Below are 24,104 nucleotides of genomic sequence, written 5' to 3' on the forward strand. Positions count from 1 at the left end.
CTCAGAAACATGAATATTCACACTAACTATGGTGAGATCGTACATTGCAAACAACTAAGTTTAGGTAGAGATATTACTGACAGATCCCTACAATTTTTTTCATTCTCCCAGAAAGATACATGAATGATCAAGAAGCACACGAGAAGATGCTCACTATCACTAATTAGGGAAGCACAAAGGAGACCAGTGAGGCACGCACTATTTCACCTGCAAGGGACAGTTACTAGCTTAAGGCACAAATGTTTCCTTCACTCCCACCTTGCCCCACCTCTAAGCAAAGCACCAGGAAACAACAGTGTTGGTAACACGTGGAGAAATCAGAATCCTCATCCCACTGCTGGTGGGGATGTAAAATGGTACAGCCACTTGGAGGGTTCTCAAAAAATTAAACAAAATTAGCACATGATCCAGCAACTCCATTTCCAGGTATATTCCCCAGGGCCAGAAAAGCAGGCAGTTTATTGCACACAAATGTTCACAACACATATTGACAAGCACTGAAGGCGAAAACAAGCTCCATGCCCACAGGCAGATGAGTGAGAGGTGGAATGGGTCTATACACACAGGGTGGCCCTAGGCGACCTAAGGAAGGAGCCAGCATGTGCAGGGAGACACAAAAGACAGACATTGTCAGGAGCTAGAGTGGATACATTATTAAAGGCAGGTAACATAGAAGTGGTTGCCAGGCTCTGGAGTTGGTGGTAGGGAGGCAGGAGAAGAAGTTGCTCTTGGGTACAGTTAGTACTCACAAAATGAAGGTGGTAGCCAGGCAGCAATGTGAAATGCAATGCCACTGATCTATCCATCTACAAATGCTCAGAGTCCAAGTCCTTACGGAGGCTTAGAAGATGACAAAGCCCAGCCTTCCGCCCCTGCCTCATCATTTCATCTTGCTCTTCCCTGCCCAATGCCAACAGCACCAACCTCCTCATAGCTGTATTCCTTTTGCCACGTAAAGCACAGATCCTCCTCTGTATTTGGAATTCTAGGGTCCTGGCTTCATCCTGGACCAGCCCTGGCCACTGTGGTTACTTAGGGAGTGAATCAGCAGATGGAAGATCTTGCAACCTCCCTCTACCTCTCATTCTCCCTGTCAATCTTTTAAAAAATAAATGCACGTGATTTAAGGTAGCAACTTCAGTGCTCTATCCACAAGTTTATCAAAGCTCTTCTTTGCAGATTTCACTAGATTCCCAACTCCAGCATGAGCTCTCCTCCATCCAAAGAAAACCCTCTTCCTATTTTCCTACACTGAAAATCAACTATTCAGAACCACATGCTGGGGGACCTACTTGGTTGTACCCTCTCCTTCAACCCCAACTCCCAGCCCAAAACTACATTTTTTTCTATTCTATAGTAAATCTTTCTTAAAAGATTTGCCTTGATGTTGGTTCTAGCCACTTCTTAATCTATGACTATTACTTCTGTCATCTTCTGATGACTACATTTTCTTATTCGTGTTCCCCTCATCCCGATTCATTGTCATTACAGCATTACAGCAAATACAACTATGGGCAGTAAGGGAGGTGGGTGCTTCACGTCCTGGCTTGTCCACTTCTGATCCAGATCCCTGACAATGTGCCTGGGAAGGCAGCAGAGCAGGCCTCAGGTGCTTAGGCCACTGTACCTATACGGGAAACCTGCAAGAAGCTCCAGGCTCCTGGTTCAGCTCCAATTGCTGTGCTCATTTGGGGAGTGAACCAAGGGTTAGAAGAGGTCTCTGCAAATCTGTCGAATAAGTAAGTAAACCTTTTAAAAATATTTCAGTAGTTCCCCAAGAGTTTGTGTGAGCCTTACTTAACTACCCTAAGGAGCTACTTCATCTACAAGATATAACTTCTTAATAAGGAACACAGTATCTAGAGGCCCTGATCACTTTCCAACCTCATCTCTGCTGAACTCCAGCCAGCCAAACTACCTGCAGCTCGAAGAACCCAAAAGATCACTCATCTCTGCAATGATTTCCTCCTCTTATCCAAGATGAACTGGCTGCTCAGACAGCCACCTCCTCTATGGAGACTTCCCTAACATCCCTCATGAGGGGCCTTTCTGCTCACCCTCACAGCATCTCATTCTAGCTTCACCAGAAGATTATGCCACAGATGAGCAATTAAGTGTTAAGGCTCTAGAATCAGTGTGCCTGGGTTCAAACACTCAACAATCATTAACTCTAGGTAAGATAATTCTAAGGCTTCAATTTCCTCATATGTAAAATCAGACAAAAGTAATTAGTAATAGTATGAAATGCAAAGAAAACCTGCTTACTGTCATAGTAGTAGATATAAAGTTAAAAAGTACCTAACAATAACCACATGGCTTTAATTATTTGTCTATATATAGCTCAGCTGCAGGAAAAGGCACATTGTCCTTGCCTCTGTACATTTTTACAACCTATAGCTAAGACAGGAAGCTGAAACTCACACGGAGGCAGACTCCTACAAGAATGACACACCACTCAAAATGCTCTGCAAATATCAACTCTTAACCCTATCAACAAACTTTCAAAAATATATACATAATAATACAATGTAATTAATTTAAAAAAGAAGAACCAAGTAAAGGATTAGTGTGTTGAGCCACCCATGCCAGTCCCTGCACAAATGTTTTTCTAAAAAAAAGAATTTATTTGAAAGGCAAAATAAGAGAAAAAGTGAGAGAAGGAGTAAAGGAGTAATGGGTGGATCCCCAAATGGACTCAACTGTTAGAGCTGAGCTAGTCTGAAACCAGGAGCCAGATGAGGCTCTTTGAATCCTACGTGGGCATTGGGCTGTATCCTGGCTGCTCCACTTTCCACCCAGCTCCTGCTTGTGGCCTGGGAAGGCAGCAGAAGACAGCCCATAGACTTGGGATCCTGCACTCATGTGGGAGAACTGGAAAAAAAATCTCCTGGCTCCTTGCTTCAGATTGGATCAGCTCCAGCTGTTGTGGCCATTTGGGGAGTGAATCGGTGGGACAGATCTTTCTATCTTTCCTTTTTCTCTGTAACTCTGCCTTTCCAATAAAAATAATAAACCTTTAAAAAATATTTTTATTGGAAAGTCAGAGTTACAGAGAAAAGAAGAGGTAGAGAGATCCTCCATCTGCTGGCCCAATTCCCAACGAGTTCCATTAACTGGAGCTGTGATGATCTAAAGCCAGAAGCTTCTGGGTCTTCCACATGGGCACAGGGGCCACCAGAAGTGAGCTGGCTCAGCAGTGGAGCAAGCAGGCACATGAACCAGCACCAAGATGGGATGCAGTGCTGGAGGTAGAGGCCCAGCCTATCACACACTATTTTTTTTTAAAGTCCAAGGGATATATTAAAATCACAGCACACCAAAACTAATGTATTTTGCTGTCTTTCAAAACCCTCCACAATCTAGCCCTGTATTAGTAATTTATTTTTTTACCATGGCCATCCTGATTTCTCTAACTATGTAGGCACCCCTTGATTTACAAGGGGCAGCATTAGCTGAAACTCATTCATGTCACAACTAAGATAAAATCTATCACACATTTCCGGTATGCAAACCTTCCTATAAAGACAGTGCCATGAAAAGCAAGGACTATCTGAACAGGGGTACTTCATTAAAACATGCCTAGTTTGGTACAAGATTTTTTTTGAAATCCATGATCAAATTTTCCATGCTACGTGTTTCCTATGAGATGCATGAAGACGCTGGGTATTTTGAAAACTCTATGGGCAGGTATCATCCCTCCACTGTGAATCACACAGGGTAGTTCTCAAGCATTTGCTAATCTGATGACGACAAGGGCAGAGTTTCTGCGTTAGCAGTAATCACTTTTTCCTCAAAGATGAAGCGAGTGCCTAATCCTAAGAAATCTTGAAGACTTCTAGGGTCATTGCCAATCATTATAATTCTGACCCATCACACTAGACACCAGCTGGCACTCCATCATTGCTCGCTGTTTTCCTTCCCACGTACTATTCTCTATTCACACTAAATGCAGGGTTAATAACTTAGCTGCCACGTGACTCTTACAGAGTAATGCAGGATGTGGTGTTAAAGTCATCAAACCCAAAAACACAGAGACTAAGTTCAATTCTAGCTTGGCTTTATTGATATACTCTACGTATATTACTATTATATAATATAAATATACCGTATCTAATAACTGTGTAACATTACTTGAGGGAAGTCATCCAATGGTATACAAAGGGCTGTTTTCTATATAAATGCGATGGAATAGCCCCCATTCCAGAGGGCTAGAAAAGCTGTTAAATTAACTTGCTCTTATTTAATAATTTTGTAACTATGTGCAAAACAGAAAGAATTTCAGTAGCCCATATGTTTCAAAAAATGTTCTTCAGAGCACACAAAATCCAACTGAAGCCTTTAAAATCATAAAGTGTTAAAGTTAACAGGACAGTAAGTGCCCTTGGTTGGTGTTTATTATAAGAACTATTCTATATATTTCAAGAAGGTTATCATGCTTCAATGAATGAACAGAATGCAACCACTTCTGCTATCTATTGATACAATGTAATCCTTCCAAAAACCCAAGATCCCTCACAGATCCTAACTGGTGCTGGGAAACCTGGAGAGCTACATGCAGGAAAATGAAACCGGATCCTGATCTCTGGATCTCTGGCTCTCTGCCAAAGTGAACTCAAAACAATGGCTTAAATGTTAAGACCTGAAACAAGGCAAAAGCTACTAGAAGAAAACATCGAGAGACACCCCCAGGTCACTGCTCTAGGCAAAATTCCTTACACTAGATCCCAAAAGCACAGACACAGAAAAGCAAAACTATATTCAGTAAAAGAAACCATCAGGGAGGCAAAGAGAACCAGAACAGAATTGGAGAACATACTTTGCAAACTCTTCATCTGAGAGGGACTGACATCCAGAAACTCATTTCAACAGTAGTAAATCAATAAACAAACCAGTTTTAAAATATACAAGTGATCTAAAGAGATATTTTTCAAAAGATGACAGACAGCCAAAAAGTATATGAAGACATTCCCAACATCCACAATCCCCAGTGAGGTACAAATCAAAACCATAATGAAATACCATCTCTCTTCAGTCAGAGAGGCCGACCCCAAGAAGACAGAGAAGTGGGGATGCAAAGGTAAAGCAGCACCATCATCACTATGTACACAGTGCAGAATCCTCAGAACACTTAAACTGCTCATATGATGCAGCAATCCCCACACTGGCTCTATAAGGCAAAGGAAACTTGTCTGCTCACAGGATCTGACTCCCACGCTTATAGCAGTACTGCTCACAAGTAAGCATACATAATCAATCTAGGGGTCTGATGGCTGAATGAGTGGGTGGATGGATGGAGAAAATGTGGTTCTGTAAACACATACCTTGGATTATTACTACTACTGTCATTTATGGCAACAGGCATTTGGACATTATGGTAAATGAAATAAACCAGCTACAGAAAGATACATATTGCATGTTTTCATGTGGAAGCTAAAAAAAAACAACAGTTGATTTCACAGAATACAACGGTGGTTACCTGAGAGTGGACTGAGAAAGGACTGGGGGAGACACAAATTGGTTACTGGATAAAGAAACAGAGATGTGGGGCTGGTGCTATGGCATGATGCTGGCATCTCACATGGGTGCTGGTTTGTGTCCTGGCTGCCCCAGCCCTGATTCAGGAAAAAGCAGCAGGAAAAGCAGCAGCAGGTGGCCCAATGGGATGCCAGTCCCACTGGGAGCTGGAGCTGCGAGGTTAGAAGAGCCTATTGCAACACCACAACCCACCCCCCACAGTTGGATTTTATGTGACTGCTTTTCACTGTACTCTAGTTAATGAACTTCAGCTTCTTCAACATATTAACTTCTTGTATGCCTCAAGAGATTTGCAAAGATAGTTTTCCTGTGCCTGGAGCATTACTCTTTGTAGCTCTCTGCCTTGTTGACTTCTTATTCATCTTTCAGAAATTGCTTATTCCTCAAAAAAATGCCTCCCTCCTCACACACCCTCCAACCACAACCCGCAGCAATCTGGATCAGGAGGTCCATGCTATAAACTCACTGTGCTCTTACTTCCAGCCTATGACCTGAAGCTCTATTTTTGCTTGTCTGTCTCACTTATAAAACTGGAAGTTTCATGAATGCAGAGTTATGTTTTTCAGTAACCCCAAAGCTCTAGTACCGTGCCAGTACTGTGACATAATGGGTAAAACTGCTGTCTACAGCACTGGCAAACTGTATGGGAATCCGTTCAAGTCCAGGCTACTTCACTGCCAACATAACTCTCTGCTCATGTATCTGCAAAGCAGCAGAGGATGGACCAAGTGCTTGGGCTCCTGCATGCATCTGGGAGACCTGGAAGAAGCTTCTGGCTTTGGACTGGCCCAGCTCTGATCACTGGAGCCCTTAGGGAGTGAACCAGCAGATGGAAAATTTCAGGTCTCTGTAAACCCTCTATCTCTGCCACTCTGCCTTCCAAACAGATACATCTTAAAAAATAAAGAGGAGGAGGAGGAAGGGAGGGAGGAAGGACGGACAGACTGGACGGACCAAGCCAGGCACATAAATATTAAATGAGGGGTGGGTGCTATGGAATGACAAAGTAAGCAGGTGCTCAGCAAGCCCAAATCCAGACTGCTGGTTGCAGTCGCCAGCTGCTCTTTGGATCCAGTTTCCTGCTAATGCAGCCTGGGAGGCAACAGATGATGGCTTAAGTACCTGAGCATCTGCTACGCATGTGGAGGACCTGGATGGAGTTCCAGACTTCTGGTTGTAGACACTTGTGGAGTGAACCAGCAGATGGAAGATGTTTCTTCTACCACTTAACTATGTTGGGTGTGTGTTGGTTTTTCAATTAGATGAAAACAAATTTTTAAAATGAATGACCCTTGTGGAATTATCTCTATCATCAGAATTTTAATGCACAACCAATTAAACTATAAACTGGTGCCAGGAAAACGACACGACAGGCTAACCCTCTCTGCCTGTAGTGCTAGCAATCCATATGGGTGCCAGTTTGTATTCCAGTTGCTTCACTTGCAATCCAGCTCTCTGCTTAAGGGTTGGGAAAGCAGCAGAGAAAGTTTAACTTCTTGGGCCCCAGTACCCATGTGGCAAACCCAGAAGACCTCTGGCTCCTGAATTCAGATTAGCTCTGGCAAGTGAACCAGTGGATGGCAGATCTCTTCTCTTTCTGTCTTTCCTTCTCTCTGTAAGTGTGCATTTCAAATAAAAGTAAATAAATCTTTTTAAAAAGGCACAAATTTAGTATTTAGCTGCTTACTCCTTGGTGCCAGTAATAAATATGGATAATCACAAATTTCATAACATGCCAGAGGAAATATACAGTTAGCCCAATTCTCGTCCATATAAACCTACTTCGTCTGCATCAGGCATTAGCAGTGACAGCACCCCTAACACTAATCACCTTTTGCTCCATGCTCCTGTTATTTCAATACCTGCCCCACGCTGCTATGCTAAAAATCTAATTAAACAATTATTTAGTGAGACTTGACTATATTCCAAGTACTCAGAACACAAGAATGATCAAAAAAGAAAATCCTGTTTTCAATACACTTATATTCTAGAAATAAAGTTTAAATGGTGGCAAAAAGTCTGCAGAAGAAGCAAGCAGGTAAAGAGAAAAGCAAGATATGATGGGAGGCTGGCACTGTAGTACAGCACGCTAAGTGTCCGCCTGTGGTGTCAGCATCCCATACAGGTGCTGGTTCAAGTCCTGGTGGCTCCACTTCTTTTTTTTTTTTTTTAAAGATTCATTTATTTATTGGAAAGTCAGATATATAGAGAGAAGGAGAAACAGAAAGGAAGATCTTCCGTCCGATGATTCACTCCTCAAGTGAGCGCAACAGCTGATGCTATGCCAGTCTGAAGCCAGGATCCAGGAACTTCTTCCGGGTACCCCACACAGGTGCAGGGTCCCAAAGCTTTGGGCCATCCTCAACTGCTTTCCCAGGCCACAAGCAGGGAGCTGGATGGGAAGGGGAGCTGCCGGGATTAGAACCAGTGCCCATATGGGATCCCGGGCATTCAAGGCAAGGACTTTAGCTGCTAGGCCACGCCGCCGGGCCCCTGGCGGCTCCACTTCTGAGCCAGCTTCCTGTATTGGCCTGGCAAAACAATAAAAGATGGTTCAAGGGATTGGGTCCCTGATACAAAGGAGATCCCAAAGAAGCTCCTGGCTTCATATTAGCTCAGTGCTGATCCTTGTGGCCACTGGGGGGAGGGAAATAGAGGACTGAAGCTCTCTGTATCTCTCTCCTTTGTAAATGTATCTTTCAAGTAAAAATAAGTAAATCTTTTATACACATAAAAAAAGATACGATGGGAGTAAAAATGTGCTGTCTTAGCTCAAGTGTCAGGAAAGGCCTCTGCTGACATGTCATGCCCAGAGATCTGTGTGTTGAGAGTAGTAAGCCAACTAGGGATGTAGAAGGCAGAAGGCACACCAGACACGGGGGGGGCAGGCACCAAGACCTGGGGCTGGGGTGTGCTCCAAATGAAGGCTCCCAGGAGGGCAGCCAATGAGTAAAGTGGGCACCATACCACACAGATCTTTGGAGACGAGGCCTAAGACTTGTTTTCCAAGCAGATGGAAAAAGAGGAAAGCATTCTAAGAGGAGCACTACAATCCAACTTAATTCAGAAATAGCTGCTCTGGGTTCTGTGTAAGACTAGAGCTTAGACGTGATGGGCAAAAGAAGCAGGGCAATTAATCTGGAAGCTGTTACAACAGCCCAAGTCAGCAATGATGTGGCTTGAAGTGGTAAGAAGCAGTCACGTTTCAGATATGCGCTGAAGGCAAAGCCATTAGAGTTTGCTGAAGGAATGAACATGGAGTATCAGAGAGAGAGAGAAAGAAAGTCTTTGGTTCAAGGAGAGAACAGCCATTTACTTTTCTCCACTAAAGGAATGAAGATCTATGACTAGAGTTGCAGGGGCAAACAACTTGTTATGTCCAGAAGCAAATACAAATGACAGACACATGTCAAAAAGATACAGAAGCCACTCCCTGCACGATCTGGGAACTTCAGAATCAAAATAAATATGAAGACCACTCAGTTTAAACAAAATAAGTACAACCAAAGAAAACCATTTCTTCCCTTCAGCAAAATGACAATCAATACATATATAAAAACAATGTAAACATATATAAAAAACAATGTAAACATTTATAAAAAGTAAGTATATCCCACAAGATACTAAACAATAGAAAATAATTTTACAGTTAAGTAATACTGCAGAATGCTGCCTCAATCAGTCCAAGGCTGCAGAACCTGCACTGAAAAGCCCCACGTTATCTGCCTCCTGACAGGACGCACTGAGGATGAGCTGTGGGCACCAGAGAACATGCCGCAAGCCCGGGGAAGAGGAGTCTAGCCCAGTGGTTAAGACACCCGCATCCCTTCAGGGAGTGCCTGGCTCCCCCTGGTGCTGGCTCCTGATTCAGCTCTGACAATGCAGCCACTGGGGGCAGTGGTGACGGCTCAAGGAACTGAATCCCTAATACCTACATGGAAGGCCTAGACGGAGGCCTGGGCTCCTGGCTTCAGTAACTGCTGACTAAGGACCTAAATCCATCCAACTTGAAGTTAATATTTTGTTAAATGATAATATGGCAGAATACTGGAGTAGATGCTTATTGAATACTTACACTGCTGTTACCCCCTGCAAAGTACTAACATGACGACAGACAGAAACAGTCTATTCACTGATGAATCTCTTAATCAGAGTTTGATTGACCTAACTTGAACTCTCACCCTTTCACAGTAAGAGAGTTCAACATGGCTCACATAGTGAGTTGTTGACTGCAAACAAGGAACAGGCAAAATATAAACATAACCTAGAAGAATCTTTATAATCAAGCTCCCTACTGTTCTTGATCCTAAACCACTGACATGCACAGTTGAGCACATTTTCCTTCAAGTCCTTCTGCTGATAGGGGACCCTACCGCAGCCCTCGAGAGATCCCGCAGTGAGTCCTCTCTGACCTCTCTCACTGAGCTGCTCACAGTGCTTGTTACTGACAGGTCTCTCCCAGTCTATGCCTCAGGGATGATTCTGCAGGCACTCTGCAAGTACATTTATATTTCCCTGCGGATCGCAATGGATTAAGACAAAAGCTTTGAATAAACAGCTCCTGAAGTAATGAATATAGGAGTTTACTACTCACAAGCTTATTTTTCATTTGCCTTTTGGTTAAATCCCAATTTCTTCACTCAGTAAGACAGATAATAAGAGAAGTTTATTTAACACTATGTCAAAGCAACATGTTTACCTGAAAAAGCAAAGAAGCTATGGGTCTGAAAGGAAAACTATAACCACAGAAGTACACACACCCCAAAACCACACCTCTTCTCAGAACATACAGATGAACTGCTGTTGCTGCTTCACCCCTCATCATCATGAGCCGCCTGGCGACCCACCACAACACCCAACCTTACCTGCAGTGCTTGTTCCTGGATATCACGGAACAATTCCATGTCTTTTTCGGTCATGATCTCCTGACTCCCAAAGAGCCGCTCCTCACTCTCCGGTTTGCCATCCCAGCCATCCTGATTGTCTGCACACACAGAGCAGGTTGGTATGTTACTTGTACTTTCCTTAGGGGAATAATGAACTAGGACAAACTTCTGAAGCCTTCATTTTAAATTGAAGACCTTAACCCCCACCCCCCCCGGCACAAGATAGCATTTAAAAGCCCTCCTAGAAACAGATTACTAATAATATTTGCATATAAATTCACCTTCTTGTGAAAACCCTGCACCGTCTTAAAGCTCCCTAAAAGTATGACAGAACCAACTTTCAACTTGTTACAAGATCACATTCTAACAGGCAGAACAGAAGAAGCCCAAGAAGCATAGTCTATTTCCCATGGCTGAAGACAACACTGCTGACTGCCGAGAGTGTAGGCTGAGCATTCCAGTCACTGCCAGCTCGTCACACGTCGCGTTCTGTGCTCAGCACCAACAGCACAAGGCAATATTCCCAAACGGAAGTGCAAGCTGAATGCAAAGGTGGCTTAACTCCGCATGTCCGATGCCCCCTAGTGCAGGACACTAATGCCTACAGGCACAGGTCTAGCACAGCACTTGTTAGCACTGTGTAACATGACGCACAAATTGGTGTGTGAATTCACACAATGGCTTACCCTGCTATAGCAAAAGCAGAAACCAGCTTAATACTGGTTCTCAAACATGCTACACATTTGCCTTAACAATTTCATTTGCTAAAAATTGCTAGTAGATTTTTCTAATCTCTAATACAAATGGGTAGGTCAAAAATGTCTTTTATTAGAAAATGCTTTGAGATTCTTTCCTTTAAGACCAACTAAAACTGACTACAAATTTTCTCAGACAAGCTCACCGTGGAGCTTACCTACAGCCCAATGGCTGAGGAGACATGAGAAGTCTTAAATCCTTAAGAGTAATGAACTGAGTGCCACTTTGAACTCTCCTGCTCTGGACCAATCACCGGCACTGTGAGCAGCAGCAAGCAGGGCAGTGAACACCCTCAGGGCCCAGGGGGTGTGCTGGAGCTGGTGAGTCACACTGCCACACTGCTCCCCTGAGATTTGCCCCACTTCCGAGTCAGCTCCTCCACACTTAGGGCTCAGCAACAAGGCTCTTTCAGTCTTAAATATCTGTATAACTAAATGAATTCTTCTTTAACTTGAATTGCCTGCTACACTATTAAGCCCCCTCCAGATGTTTTACACGTTCAAGCCTAGGGAACTTGCCAGAAACACAGCAAATACACTGTAACAGCTCATTTCTCCCTAACTCTTACCCCAACACACTCCGTGAAAACTTAACAAAAATGTCTGCCAAGATCTGAAGCAGAAAATTCAGTGCCTCATCACATTTAAATACATTCCAGATAACAGCACCTTACCCAGCTCCAATCTTTCCAATTCCTTCCTGGAATAAGGCAAGCAACCAGCAGCGGATTATAACACTTGCCTCTAAATCACTGCCACAGCTACCAAGTTAGTGTCATCTACAAATACACCTTTAATGCACACAGTCAATTATTATTATTCTTTATAATAAAATGTAACCTGTTCTAGATTGTGAGTGCTTTTCCAAAGAATACATTTTTGAAAACTGTATCAAACTGTTACCTGCGGGCCATTCTGAAGTGCTCGATTTCCTGCTGCCCTTTCTCCTGATTCTGTATTGCTCCGAGTAGTCTACCACCTCCCCCCGGGGCTTCCGCCCGTCGGGAGAGGGGGTGAAGAATTTGGTAAGGCCATCGATGAGCCCTTTGGTTTTCTTGTTGAACTTGAGGGGCGCATTGCTCTCTCTGCAGAAGTCCAAGCCATCTATCCGCTCTAGATAACCTTCTTCTGAGGATGACGCAGACTGGCCCGAGAGAGTGAGTCTCCGTTTCCGTCCCCTTCCAGGGCCAGTTCGAACCTTGCTGAAGGGACCTTTTGACCTAAACAATCAAAACAGAGAAAAAATTTAATGATTAAAAAAAAAAAAAGACATTTATAATGTTTCCACTTAATCAATAACATATCACTTAAAAATAATCTATAGCTTTACACATACACATAAAGAATGTTCTATAAATAAAAAACCAGATATGAAAGAGAATATTGTCAGGAATATTTGTTTCAGTAAACAAACCCTAGGTTATAAGTCAAAAGACACTTCTGATTCACAATCCTGCTGTAAGCTGTGCATCTCAGGCCAACTGCACAGCCTCCAGGCGCACAGGCCTCCCCATGAAGACAAGAGTCCAAGCCGAGAGGCCCCAAGTTTGGCCAGGAGTGAGGCTGGCAAGGCTGTGATTTCTGCACCGCCTCAAGAGGCACTCTACACACCTGCCCAGCCCAGAGTGAGTGATCCAAAGAGCATTAGACAGCCCCAACCCCGGTTCTGTGCATTTCCGACTGTTATTTCCTACTCATCAGGTCAGTTACACTATTTTCAAGATCAGCTTATGTACAGAGAACATAAATAAATAACATTTTTGAGAATAAAGAGGTTTACAGGCCTGGAGACATTTTATATAGCATCAAAGATGAAGTCTAGACAGGTATTAATACAGAAGAACTAGCTACTGAATCCTGCACCATCTCCTCCAGACACAGCCTAGTTTCCTAGTCCACAATTTTTGATTTCTGCTAATAGATTAAAACATTCCAATTATTTTATATCAAGAGAACACAAAAGTGAGATTTGGCTATCATGTAAGAAGAATGCTTCCATTGATTTGTATATCTAATAATACAAACAACAGACACTGGATCAGGAGAAGAACCTGAGAAATGCTACTAAAACGTACATTTATATTTTCTGTTTTTATATGAAAGAAGCACTGTAAGACAAGGGTTCAGAATTAGACTTCAGTGCAAGGTTCAGTGGGTTTTAATCCCAGTTCCACCTTAACTATACAATCTTGCCCAAGTTAACCTCTTAGACCTTGATAAGAGGAGGGCCTGTACTTCATTGAGCTGCTTGCCCAGGAGCACTGAGCATAGCACCTTGCACTTTCTACAGGGCTTGGTCAGTGCTACAAGAAAACACTGCTTGCAGAACAATGAGAACAAACAAGTCCTCCATGATAGAGAGAACCCTATCCTTTTCTCCCCTCACCTTGCCACAAGAACAACTTACACCGTGTTTTGTTTCTTTAACCTGTTTTTTGGACGTCCTATTGGATTAGCATAGCGCCGTTTTATCTGTGCTGCCTTCTTTTGTAGAAGTTTCCGTCCTTTTTTCCTAGGCCGACATATTTGACATATCCACATGCCTATGAATGAATAAAATTTCAAAAAAACGTGCAGCAGAAATCAGTACATTGAATGATTTCATGCAGTCTAACTCAGGATCTTAGCTTCCCACAAAAATATCTATTAAAACACACACACACAATTGCACATGTCCCCTCTAGCACAAATGGATAAAGGCCACTAACATTAGGCTGGCAAGCTCTGCTTGGGGAGGGCCCCAGGGTTCGGGTGCTGCTTGGGACACCTGTGTCCCACGGCAGAGCACCAGCTTGTGTCCCAGTCATTCTGCTTCCAGTTCAGCTTCTGCTCATTTGTCCAGGGAACAGTTGATGATGTAGGTTTCTGCCACCAATGTTAGAGACCCAGAGAGTCCCTGGCTCCTGTCTCTGGCCTAGTCTACCTCTGGCCATTGCAAGCATTTAGGGAGTGAACCAGCAGATGAAAGAGCAAGCTCTCTTTCTTTCTTTTTCACTTTATCAAATAAACAGATCTTACAAAAATGTTCTGTTCTAGGGCCAGGTCCTGAGCCTAGTGAATTGGCGTGCTGGATGGTATGCAGGACTCCAGGAGCTGGATTCCTGCCACCCACGAGAGTGACCTGGATCGAATCCCTGTTCCCAGCTCTGGCCCCACTGGTGTGGGCCTTTGTGGAATGCATCAGTGTAGGAGGGTTTGCTCTCATCCTCCAAACAAGTAAGTAATGGGGGAAAAAAAAAAAAAGAAAGAAATCATTACTCCAGTGAGTAATGTTTGATTCTACTTTAGGGGGAGAAAAAGGTAAGAAATGTAAGATAGATTGAAACACTTCATAATGCCAAAATTAAGCATTCAAAAATAAAGGAAGTATGTCAAAGGGACACAGATGTCAACATGAAAAATTCCCAACAGCCAAATACGGAATGACAATCTAAGCTACATAAGTAAATTAAAAAAGCAAACAAGCAATGAGCCCAGTGTAAAGGAAAGCAAAGGATGGCTAAAAGCCTTGGGAGACCTGCAGGAGGTCAGTCTAGCTCCAGTCCTGGATATTTGGGTATTTTTCTGTCTCTCCTTCTCTTCGTAAATCTGCTTTTGCAAAGAAACTAAGTAAACCTTAAATATATATATTTATATACATATTTATATATATATTTTTATACATTTATATATTCATATATATATATATGAGTAATGAATGTTAACCCCTGGATAAATATTGGTAAGTCCATACGGTATCAGACTTCTTAAAGCAAAAATACACAAGAAAACAGGATTAGGTCTCCCTTATAGCAGAATTCCAACAAACACACTTCGAGGAAAAGAGAAAATCACCAGTATGGAAACATCTCAATAATAACAGGTCCAGCACTGTGGCACAGCACGTTAAGCCACCACCTGTGATGCCAGCATCCCAGCTTGGCCTGGTCCAGGCCTGCTCAATGTAGCCATATCGAGGAGTGAGAACAAGCAGATGGAAAATCTATTTCCCTACCCCTCTCTGCTACTTTGCCTTTCAAATAAACAAATCTTTACAAAAGAAAAAGAAACACAGGGGTCACTATGGTGATATAGCTGGCTAACCTCTGCCTGTGGCACAGGCATCCCACATGGGCGCTGGTTTGAGTACCAGCTGCTTCACTTCTAAGACAGCTCTCTGCTTATGGCTGGGAAAAGCAGCAGAGGGTGGTTCAAGTCCTTAAGCCCCTGTGTCCATGTGGGAGACCCGGAGGAAGCTCCTGGCTCCTGGCTTTGGATTGGCTCAGTTCTGGCTGCTGCAGCCATTTGGAAGGTGAATCCACTGATAGTAGATCTCTCTCTGTCTCTCCTTCTCTCTTTAATTCTGCCTTTCAAATAAAAAATATTGTTTTTACAAATCATAGATACTAAAGTTAATTGGTGATGGGAAGAAAGAGTAAGTTGGGATGTCTGTTAGGTTTCTTCACTGTCATCAATGATCACCAGCCAAGTGGCCTACCACTATCACACATCCCTGTTGTGAGGCACAGCACTGGTGTGTCATGGTCAAAGTCAAGAGCCTCTAAGCATGGAACAGCCACAGACAAACCTCAGTTGAGAGGCTTCTTATAATGTAACTGACCAGCATTCCTCAAAAGTGTCAAGGCCAGCAGCAATGATGAAGTCTGCTGGAGCAAACAAAGGCAGTCATGTGGCAAACTGTGAGCTCCCGACTGAATACCAGGCCAGACACCAGGTCAACGAACTAGATCCCAGCAATGCTAAACCCTGGGGTTACAGCTAACTGTGGTTTATAGGGTGGGAACACTAGGAGAGCCTGGATTAAAAATATAAGCAGAGCTTATTTTGGGTATGATTTTTACAGTTTTCTGTCATCATAAAATAATTTTAAAATAAATTGTTTCCTGCTTTAAGTGGCTATAAAACTTTTTTTGTGGGAGATAAATACAAAGGGGGAAAAACCCTAAGGAAATCTTTTTCATCTTGAAGGAGTTGCAGAAGGCCTTCTGCCTAACTTTAAATGAAAAGGTTAGTAACTCATTCTTTCACTAGGTATAAATTTAAGACTTTCAAAAGGTAAGAATGAACAGAATGGCTTAAGAGTAACTCAAGAATCCAATGTGACCTAAGCTGAGTTCTTTTCCATTAACTAGAAAGTTCTCCTCACAGACATTACAAATATCCCACAAGCATTTTACTCAAGAAACCCAGGAAGCACAAAACAGAGTTGGAATGGAATTTGCAATTTTTCTTTTAGAGCCCAAGCTGGTACTCCATGAAAAGTTCAGCCAAAGCCAGGGATAGCTTTGATTTACATTTTCTAGCACAGGAGTAAAAAGAGTAACACCACACTAAGTTGTACTTCTACAATTTGCATACCTGTTTTCTCACAACTTATTTTAATAAATAACATCTGAAGTTTTGATAAACTACACCTATCAAGCTCTAGGCCCCTCGACTGTGCTGAGCAGACACTTGTCATGAGCCAATGAATGTTCATCTCCCCCTTGAGGAAGGCAGCACTTGAAGACATCAGATGAGGCGTAATGCATGCTTTCACCAACACATTCTTTCACATTCCCAAACTATTTCCAAAAAGACTTCGCACCTTTTGGCATTCGTGTAAGTGGTGGATCACAGCACTCCATGTGGAAGCCTCGGTCACACGAATCACAAAAGAGCATGTTATCCTGAAAAAGGGAGGAAGGGAAGGACAGTTTTGCATAGCCTTAGGAACACACAGGTGTCAGGAGCACAACCTCATAAACCTCATTGACATCGAAGAAGGAGATGGGCTACCAAAATATGAAGCTGCTGTATTTGCACTCAGTCTGAGAAAGAAATGTTGCTTCCTTGGCTCTTTGGATAAAGTACTAGTCTCGTTACTTCCAAGAACTTTTAGCAAGCAGAAATAAGATCAACCTGGTGAGTTTTAATTTTAGAGGTAGAACTGTAATTAATGTACTAACAGACCACTCCTGATGCAAGCCTCCATATGCTGCAAAACATACCAGGAGGATTTCCTGAAAGTAACTGTTTCTCAGCAGGAATCTAAAGTCAGACTCTTTATAAATTACCCAAAAACAATCCAGGTCTCACCGAGCAATGATTCTAACTATATAATGTGTAAATGAAGGAGGCTACCGGTGACTGAAAAGTAAGCAGTTATACTTAGAAGGAAACGCCGGGTGTGCATCCTGTGCCCATGAACACCCACACACTGGGAAGCAAGGACACTCACTGCATTTTTGCCTTGATCTCGACAGGAACTGCACGTTTTGCACTCGATGCACTGCCACCGCAAGGCCTTCACTCTGAGCGTTAACTCAGGGGAAAACTTTAAGCAAGATGGATGACCTATTAAGAAGAAAAAGATTCATAAATGAAACAAGCATCATTTTGTAACTGTACTAGAGAAACAATGTACAAACAGTCAATTTTTAAAAATACAAAATAAATATCAAATAAAGCAAATGGTCCTGGAAGATTGGCAAACAGTTATTATCAACATATGGTACTTCAATTCCATTACTTTAATGCCAAAAAGATTTCAGAACACTTCTTCACAATTGTTTATAAAAACCCAATAAAGTAAACTTTCATACAGGTGACATTCCAGCATTTCTGTGCACATGTGTGTATGCATATACACATGCTGGCATGTACACAGGTGTGTGTATGAATATAAACTACAGCAGGTTATTTCTGAAAGGACACAGCAAAAGCTATTTACATCAGTAATTTCCATTTTTAAAATGTAGCTACAATGATTTTGGTGGAGATGGATTTTACATTTTACTTCATAACCTTTTATGCTCTTATTTTAAAAACAACACATTATTTTTAGTTTAAAAATGTACATGAAGGAGCCTAGTGGTTAAAGTCCTCGCCTTGCACGCACCAGGATCCCAGATGGTTGCTGGACTGCCCCACTTCCCATCCAGCTCCCTGCTTGTGGCCTGGGAAAGCAGCAGAGGACAGCCCAAAACCTTGAGACCCTGCATCCACATGGGAGATCCAGAGGAAACTCCTGGCTCCTGGTTTTGGATCAGCTCAGCTCTGGTCATTGGGGAGTGAACTAGCAGATGTCTCTCCTCCTCTCTGTAAATCTAACTTTCCAACAAAAATGAATAAATATTTAAAAAAAAAAAGTACATAAAAACCCAATCATTTAAAGTGAGTTGTTTGCCTGTGATTTAAGATGTTCAAGCTGAAACTCAAACCAAATACAGTGCTTTAATTTACTGCGATCAGAATCAACTGTAACCGAAGAGATGATTCCTACTCCAAGTGTTAGTAACAGCTTGGGTTTCAAAATTTTAGGTAGTCAATTTGCCCTAAACTCTGAGAAGTTCATCATCATAACCCAGTTGCTCATTTCCCATTATCAAACATTTAACTGATAAGTTGTAACACAGAAAGCAACACTAAAGTGATTGATTTTCTTCTATTTACAAATTTCTCTTTTATAAAAAAGATGCCTATGTTTATTTTTCTGGGGTGAGAAAAGATATTGATTAAAGCGCTCTCTCCTTTCAATTCCTAAACAATTTTCTCTTTATAAGCAGTACATCTGTCACTCGAACCTTGCTAGCCCAGAAGGAAAATGGCGAGGCGGCTGGCAGCTTGACCCACTGTCCTGTCCTGGATGCCCAGCCATCCGCATGCTCTGCTTTTCCAGGCAGTCTAGCTCCAAGTTCTTGCTGGGCTGTCATCACAGAATGCCTGCAGCTCTTGTGCTCTGTCAAATTATTTTAAGTAAATTTTATATTCATGTTCCTTCAGATGATTCTATCCCACTGACTTTACACTGTTTTACACTTGGATTAGTATCTCAAACAGGGAAAGAACAGCAACATGAGTGATTTCATGCTTACAGATTGTTTCCTTCTGTCAAATAATTCCTTAGAATAAGTATCTGAAAGTTAGACTAGTGGGTGAGGGAAATTAAACACTTTCATGTAGTGTGACAAGTTGATACGCACTGTCAAAACATTTTCCATAAATGGCGCTAAACGTACACTGCCACCAGGAATGTACAAATGTCCTGCACAGTTTCATCAGTCCTTAGGTTTGGGCTCTCTCATCTTCCCGTTTTTATTATAATAATAAAGCTATCATAGTTTTCTTTCACATAAATTGCCTGTCTGGAGAATCTGCTCTTTGAATTTACACTAAGAAACGGGAACCATCCCTCACCCCACCCCTTCCATAGCTTTTTGCCCTTTTCTGTATTTAACGCAACAGTTTGTGTTTTATTTTTATTTTTTTTTTTCATGTGACACCCACTGCTTATTTAAGGTACGTTAGTTTTCAATTTAGTAGGTCTCTCCTTTCATGGGCTTGGCTACATCCATGCCTTCCTTCCTTGGTTATTCTAACAGCAAGCCTCCAGTCACCCTGCATCACTCTGGCCTCCTGAAAGGCCCCATCTCACCTGGAACAAGGCTGACACGGGTGATCAGTACGATACCCCAACCTGGAGCTTGACTTCCACGGCTCTCTTCCACCATGCTCTCTCTCTGCTGGCACCCGGGGAAGCCCGATGCCAGGCTACTCCATGAAGAGATGCCCATGGCAAAGAACAGGGGCTTCTCTGAAGGCAGCAGTGGCAGCAGCTTGCCTGCCAGGGGCGTGAACTGCCACGAAAGCCTCTGGGTGCCCACAGAGGAGGTGAGGATCTGGGGCCACTGCGCACTGATGCTGCACTATAGCGTACTTCTGCAGCAATACACAGTGAAGTGCTAACTCTACTGTTAGAGGAGAAAGGCCTCCATAGTAAGAATTCTCCAATAGAGCTCTTCCCTAGCTTACAAGACAGTGTACCCACAGAACTTCTTTAGAAAATAAGGCTGTAACAGCCCCCACGCCGATTTCATTCCCACCTCACCCAGAACACGTTTATTTTTGGTGTATGCCTTCGGGTTCCCAGGAAATTTCATTCGGGGAAAGGGTACAACTACTAAACTAGTTTGGAAATAACCACACCGCATGGCATCCTACTGTATTTTTAGCTAACAATTTTGGGATTTACGCCTACCTATGAAATGCACCCAGGGTTTATTCTGGGCTGCACTATCATGCTAGGGGCAGTCTCCTGGCCCTGAGCTCTGTCTCCACCCTCCCCTAACCCTCCTACATAGACAAATGGAAAGATCTACTCTTTAGATCCTCTTCAACTGTGCTCCAGCTGTGAACTGAGTTCCACCACACAAAAGGTAGAAATGAAGCAAAGCCTGTCGCCCGCCTACAGTTTTCTGATGGTAAATAAGGTCAGGAGAGAGGCAGCTAACTGGCAGGGCTGCCTAGAGGCAGTGCTGCAGCTCACAGCCAGAACAGTCTTCAGTTCCGTGGTGACCGGCAACCACCTCTTCCAGCAGGAAGCAGCTGCGTGGTCTTCTGGTGGGCAAAAGCTGGCACGTTTCACACCCATCTATGCAGCCTGGAGCCTGTCCCTCAGCCCTTGAACAATCACACAGTCCTTCCTCCTGAATCATCCAGGATCGCTTCTGTTTTCTGGATTAAATCCTTACTGACACTAATGCAACATTAGAAATTAAGTCAATGACCAAAGCCTGTCTTTACATTCTTCAGAGTTCTTAAAACAGAGCAAGAGTCTCTCTGGAATTGACCTATTAGGACCCAGAACTGCACACTGCTCACTAAAGCGCAGAGTCAAAACGTGACATATGCAAGTTTCCATCAAGGAAAAGAAAAAAAACAAAAAACAAACCTGTTATCATCTTGGTTTGTCATCAAGCCTAAGGCATAAATCAAGAAAGATAAAGTACTGATTATTAAAGAAATCAGCAATAACTTCAGCTGACTGCTGCAGATGAAGCAGATGTTCAATGGTAAAATACAAAGACTGTCAAAAATCAAAGCCACAGAAAGTGCTTTTAAAAAAAAAAAAAACCTAAGATCTAATTTGAACGAACTGAATTAAACACTTCAGCCATACATCCCAGTCACTCCGTAACCCAGTACCTTACACCAGATTTGGAGGAGTGGCTGTGCAGGGTGCAGGGCAGCGACTCGGTCAGCCACAGGCTCTGCTGCCCAGGCACTGCCAAGGGGACAGGGAGGGAACATACCACTGTTGCCGCAGTCGGCGCACGAGATGAGTTCCTCCGGCTTCTTCTCTCGGTTTTGTTCTTTTGTACCAAGACAGAAACTACAGATGGGGATTGGTTCAGCAACCGGCTGCAAGAAAAAACACACTTCAGTCCAGAACCAACTTGGTTTATTTAGGGTTGACATAGACACTAACACTGGTTTTAAATGTCTGTGGGAGTTACACACAACCTCAGGACAACTGCATCACTCTCCTGAAATCCCACCTATGGAGACGAATGTTCCCAAAGCTCGCTCTGCCTGGGCTTTTACAGCCATCCACTACAACCTCACTCCAAAATCAAGGTCACAAACATCACACACCTTTGGTCAGGGCTGAACAATCTCACTGCATTAAGTGAAAGACGACAAAGCCTCAGCCCCGAAGACGTCCGTGATCCAGCAGAAACGCCTGAGACAGGCATGCAAGCCACAGTCTTGTGGGCCAGTGTCAGGGGCCGAGGACTCCCTCTCTGCCAAGGGCCGCGTGCAGATCTGGATCGTCACTGCAAGCCACACACAGTTCTCAACAATTAGCCTGCTGAGCTTAAAATGCTCCTGAAAATCCACGCGGTGCCAGCTTTAGACAGTATTCTATAAGGATCTGCAGTTCAAAAGCAAGACTGGCCTGGAGACACACAGCTATAAGTCATACATTCAAAACAACATTAGGGTTGTTAGCACTGGTGAGTTTTACTATTTAGAAGAGGCAGGAAGGAGAGCACTACTATGGTCAGATTACCAATACCTCAGGGGCTGGTAAAAAGGACACCTGAAGAGAAAGATTAGTGAGATGGCTGGGTGGGATGTCAAGAAGCGCAGGGTGTAACACAAACAGCAGTTCTCAGCCACAAGATGACAGCAGAGATGAACGAGTAATTACAGCCGTGGGGCAGGTGCTGTGTCGCAGAGGGCTACACTGACACTAGGCGGTCTGCAGGATGGCTTCTCCACTTCTGACCTAGCTCCCAGCTAATGTATCTCAGAGGCAGAGCACCGTCACAGGAAGAATTTGGGTCCCTATCCTCTCTCCCTCCCCTTCTCTTTGAAGATATATTTATTTATTTGAAAGTCATAGTAGAGATTTTCCATCCACCAGTTCACTCCTGAGACAGCCGTCACAGCCAGGGCTGGGCAGACTAGCGTGGAGCCAGGAGTTCCTTGTGAGTCTCCCACATGGGTGGCAGAAGCGCAGGAACATGGGCACGTAGGCCATCAGCAGAGCTGGATGGGAAGTGGAGCCCGTATGGGATGCCTGTGTTGCTGGTGGTAGCTCTACCTGTTGAGCTGCAATGCTTGCCCTGCCAACTATTTCCCAATTGCAGGATTCAAGTGATTGGTGGCTGACCGCTCTCTGCATCTTGGACTTTTTGCCACTGCACTGGTCTTTCGCTTCCTCTGATCCTCCTAAGTGTTGGTACTGCCCTGCCTCCAAGTTCATCCTTCCCTCCTCTCCTGTCCCATCCTCTGCTGTTCACTCTGCCTTCCTAATGGGTGCTGCCTTTTAGCACCTTTAGGTTCTTGTCTTCTAAATCTATCTCTTCCCTGTTTTCTTACTGGAGGTCCAAAAATCAGTGTCTAAATCACCACTGGCATTTCAGAATACTGCAGATACCACAGTTCTTCCCCTTACAATTCTTTAGCTTAAGTTTAAATTTCCAATTAAAATCCAAAAAGGAAAGTGTTCAGATTATAAGGGTACAGCCTAATTAATAGTTAACATTCAGGAAACACCCCAGGCCATGGGAAAGAATGTTATCAGCAACACTAAACTCATTGCCTCTTCCTCCTCTGAAAGGTAACCACTGCTATGACAGACAATATAAACATTGCTTCAATAAAATCATGTAGTCTGTATGCTTTTGTGTCTATTCTTTCATTTATTATAATGTGTGATACCTGCCCATGTTGTTAATTCACTTGTTTCCATTACTATTTTAATATTCTACTGCACAGAGATAGCACAACTGGGTTAGCCCTTTCTTTGGGTAATTTCTGTTTCTTCTTTTTAAACACTCATCCCTGGAATTTTTTTTTTTTAATTATTTATCTGGGCCCAGTGTGGTGGCCTAGTGGCTAATGTCCCAGTGGCTAAAGTGCCGAGATTCCATATAGGCACTGGTACATATCCTAACTGCTCCACTTCCCTTCCTGCTCCCTGCTTGTAGCCTGGAAAAACTCACGGATGGCCCAAAACCTTGAACACTGCATCCACGTGGGAGGCACAGAAGAAGCTCCTGGCTCTGGATTTTCTTAGTCCTGCCAGTTGCAGTCACTTTGGGAGTGAACTAGCAGATAGAGGATCCTTCCCTCTGCATATCTGCTTTTCCAATAAAAATAAACACATCTTTTTAGAAAACGATGTATGGACTCTATGCGATAGCCTAGTGGCTAAAGTCCTTGCCTTGCATGCACTGGAATCCTATATGGCTGCTGGTTCTAACCCTGGCAGCTCCACTGCCTATCCAGCTCCCTGCTTGTGACCTGGAAAAGCAGTAGAGGACATCCCAAAGCCTTGGGACCCTGTACCCACATGGGAAACCTAGAAGCAGCTCTGGGCTCGTAGCTTCAGATGGGCTCAGCTCTGGCCTTTGCGGCCGCTTGGGGAATAAATCAGTGGACAGATCTGTCTCTTCTTCTCTCTGTATATCTACCTTTCCAATAAAAATAAATAAATCTTTTCTAAAAAAAAAAGACATATGCACATATGTGTATATTTATTTTATTGGTGACTGACAAGATTAAACATCCTCCTTCCTGTGGTGGTTTTCCTGTGGAAAAGTTTGCCATCTTTTCTATGGAGTCGCCTGCCTTTTCCCTTGCTGTGTTGTAAGAA

The 24,104-nt window shown here is 43.3% G+C and overlaps 1 protein-coding gene across 3 annotated transcripts in view; it reads right to left on the reverse strand.

The window, feature by feature from the left end:
• The window catches only part of KAT6A (lysine acetyltransferase 6A), a 107,623-nt gene that overhangs the window by 29,915 nt on the left and 53,604 nt on the right, over positions 1-24,104 (reverse strand). For all 3 annotated transcript variants that reach the window (XM_040994172.1, XM_040994171.1, XM_040994169.1), the window contains 6 exons: positions 21,250-21,358; positions 17,397-17,512; positions 16,764-16,845; positions 13,584-13,719; positions 12,080-12,396; positions 10,401-10,519 (listed from right to left, as the gene is read on the reverse strand). In XM_040994172.1, coding sequence (XP_040850106.1) covers positions 10,401-10,519; positions 12,080-12,396; positions 13,584-13,719; positions 16,764-16,845; positions 17,397-17,512; positions 21,250-21,358 — 879 coding nt within the window. The remainder of the gene's footprint in view (positions 1-10,400; positions 10,520-12,079; positions 12,397-13,583; positions 13,720-16,763; positions 16,846-17,396; positions 17,513-21,249; positions 21,359-24,104) is intronic.

This window comes from Ochotona curzoniae, unplaced genomic scaffold (assembly GCF_017591425.1).
Source record: "Ochotona curzoniae isolate NIBS_2020 unplaced genomic scaffold, NIBS_Ocur_1.0 contig_899, whole genome shotgun sequence".
NCBI lineage: Eukaryota > Metazoa > Chordata > Mammalia > Lagomorpha > Ochotonidae > Ochotona > Ochotona curzoniae.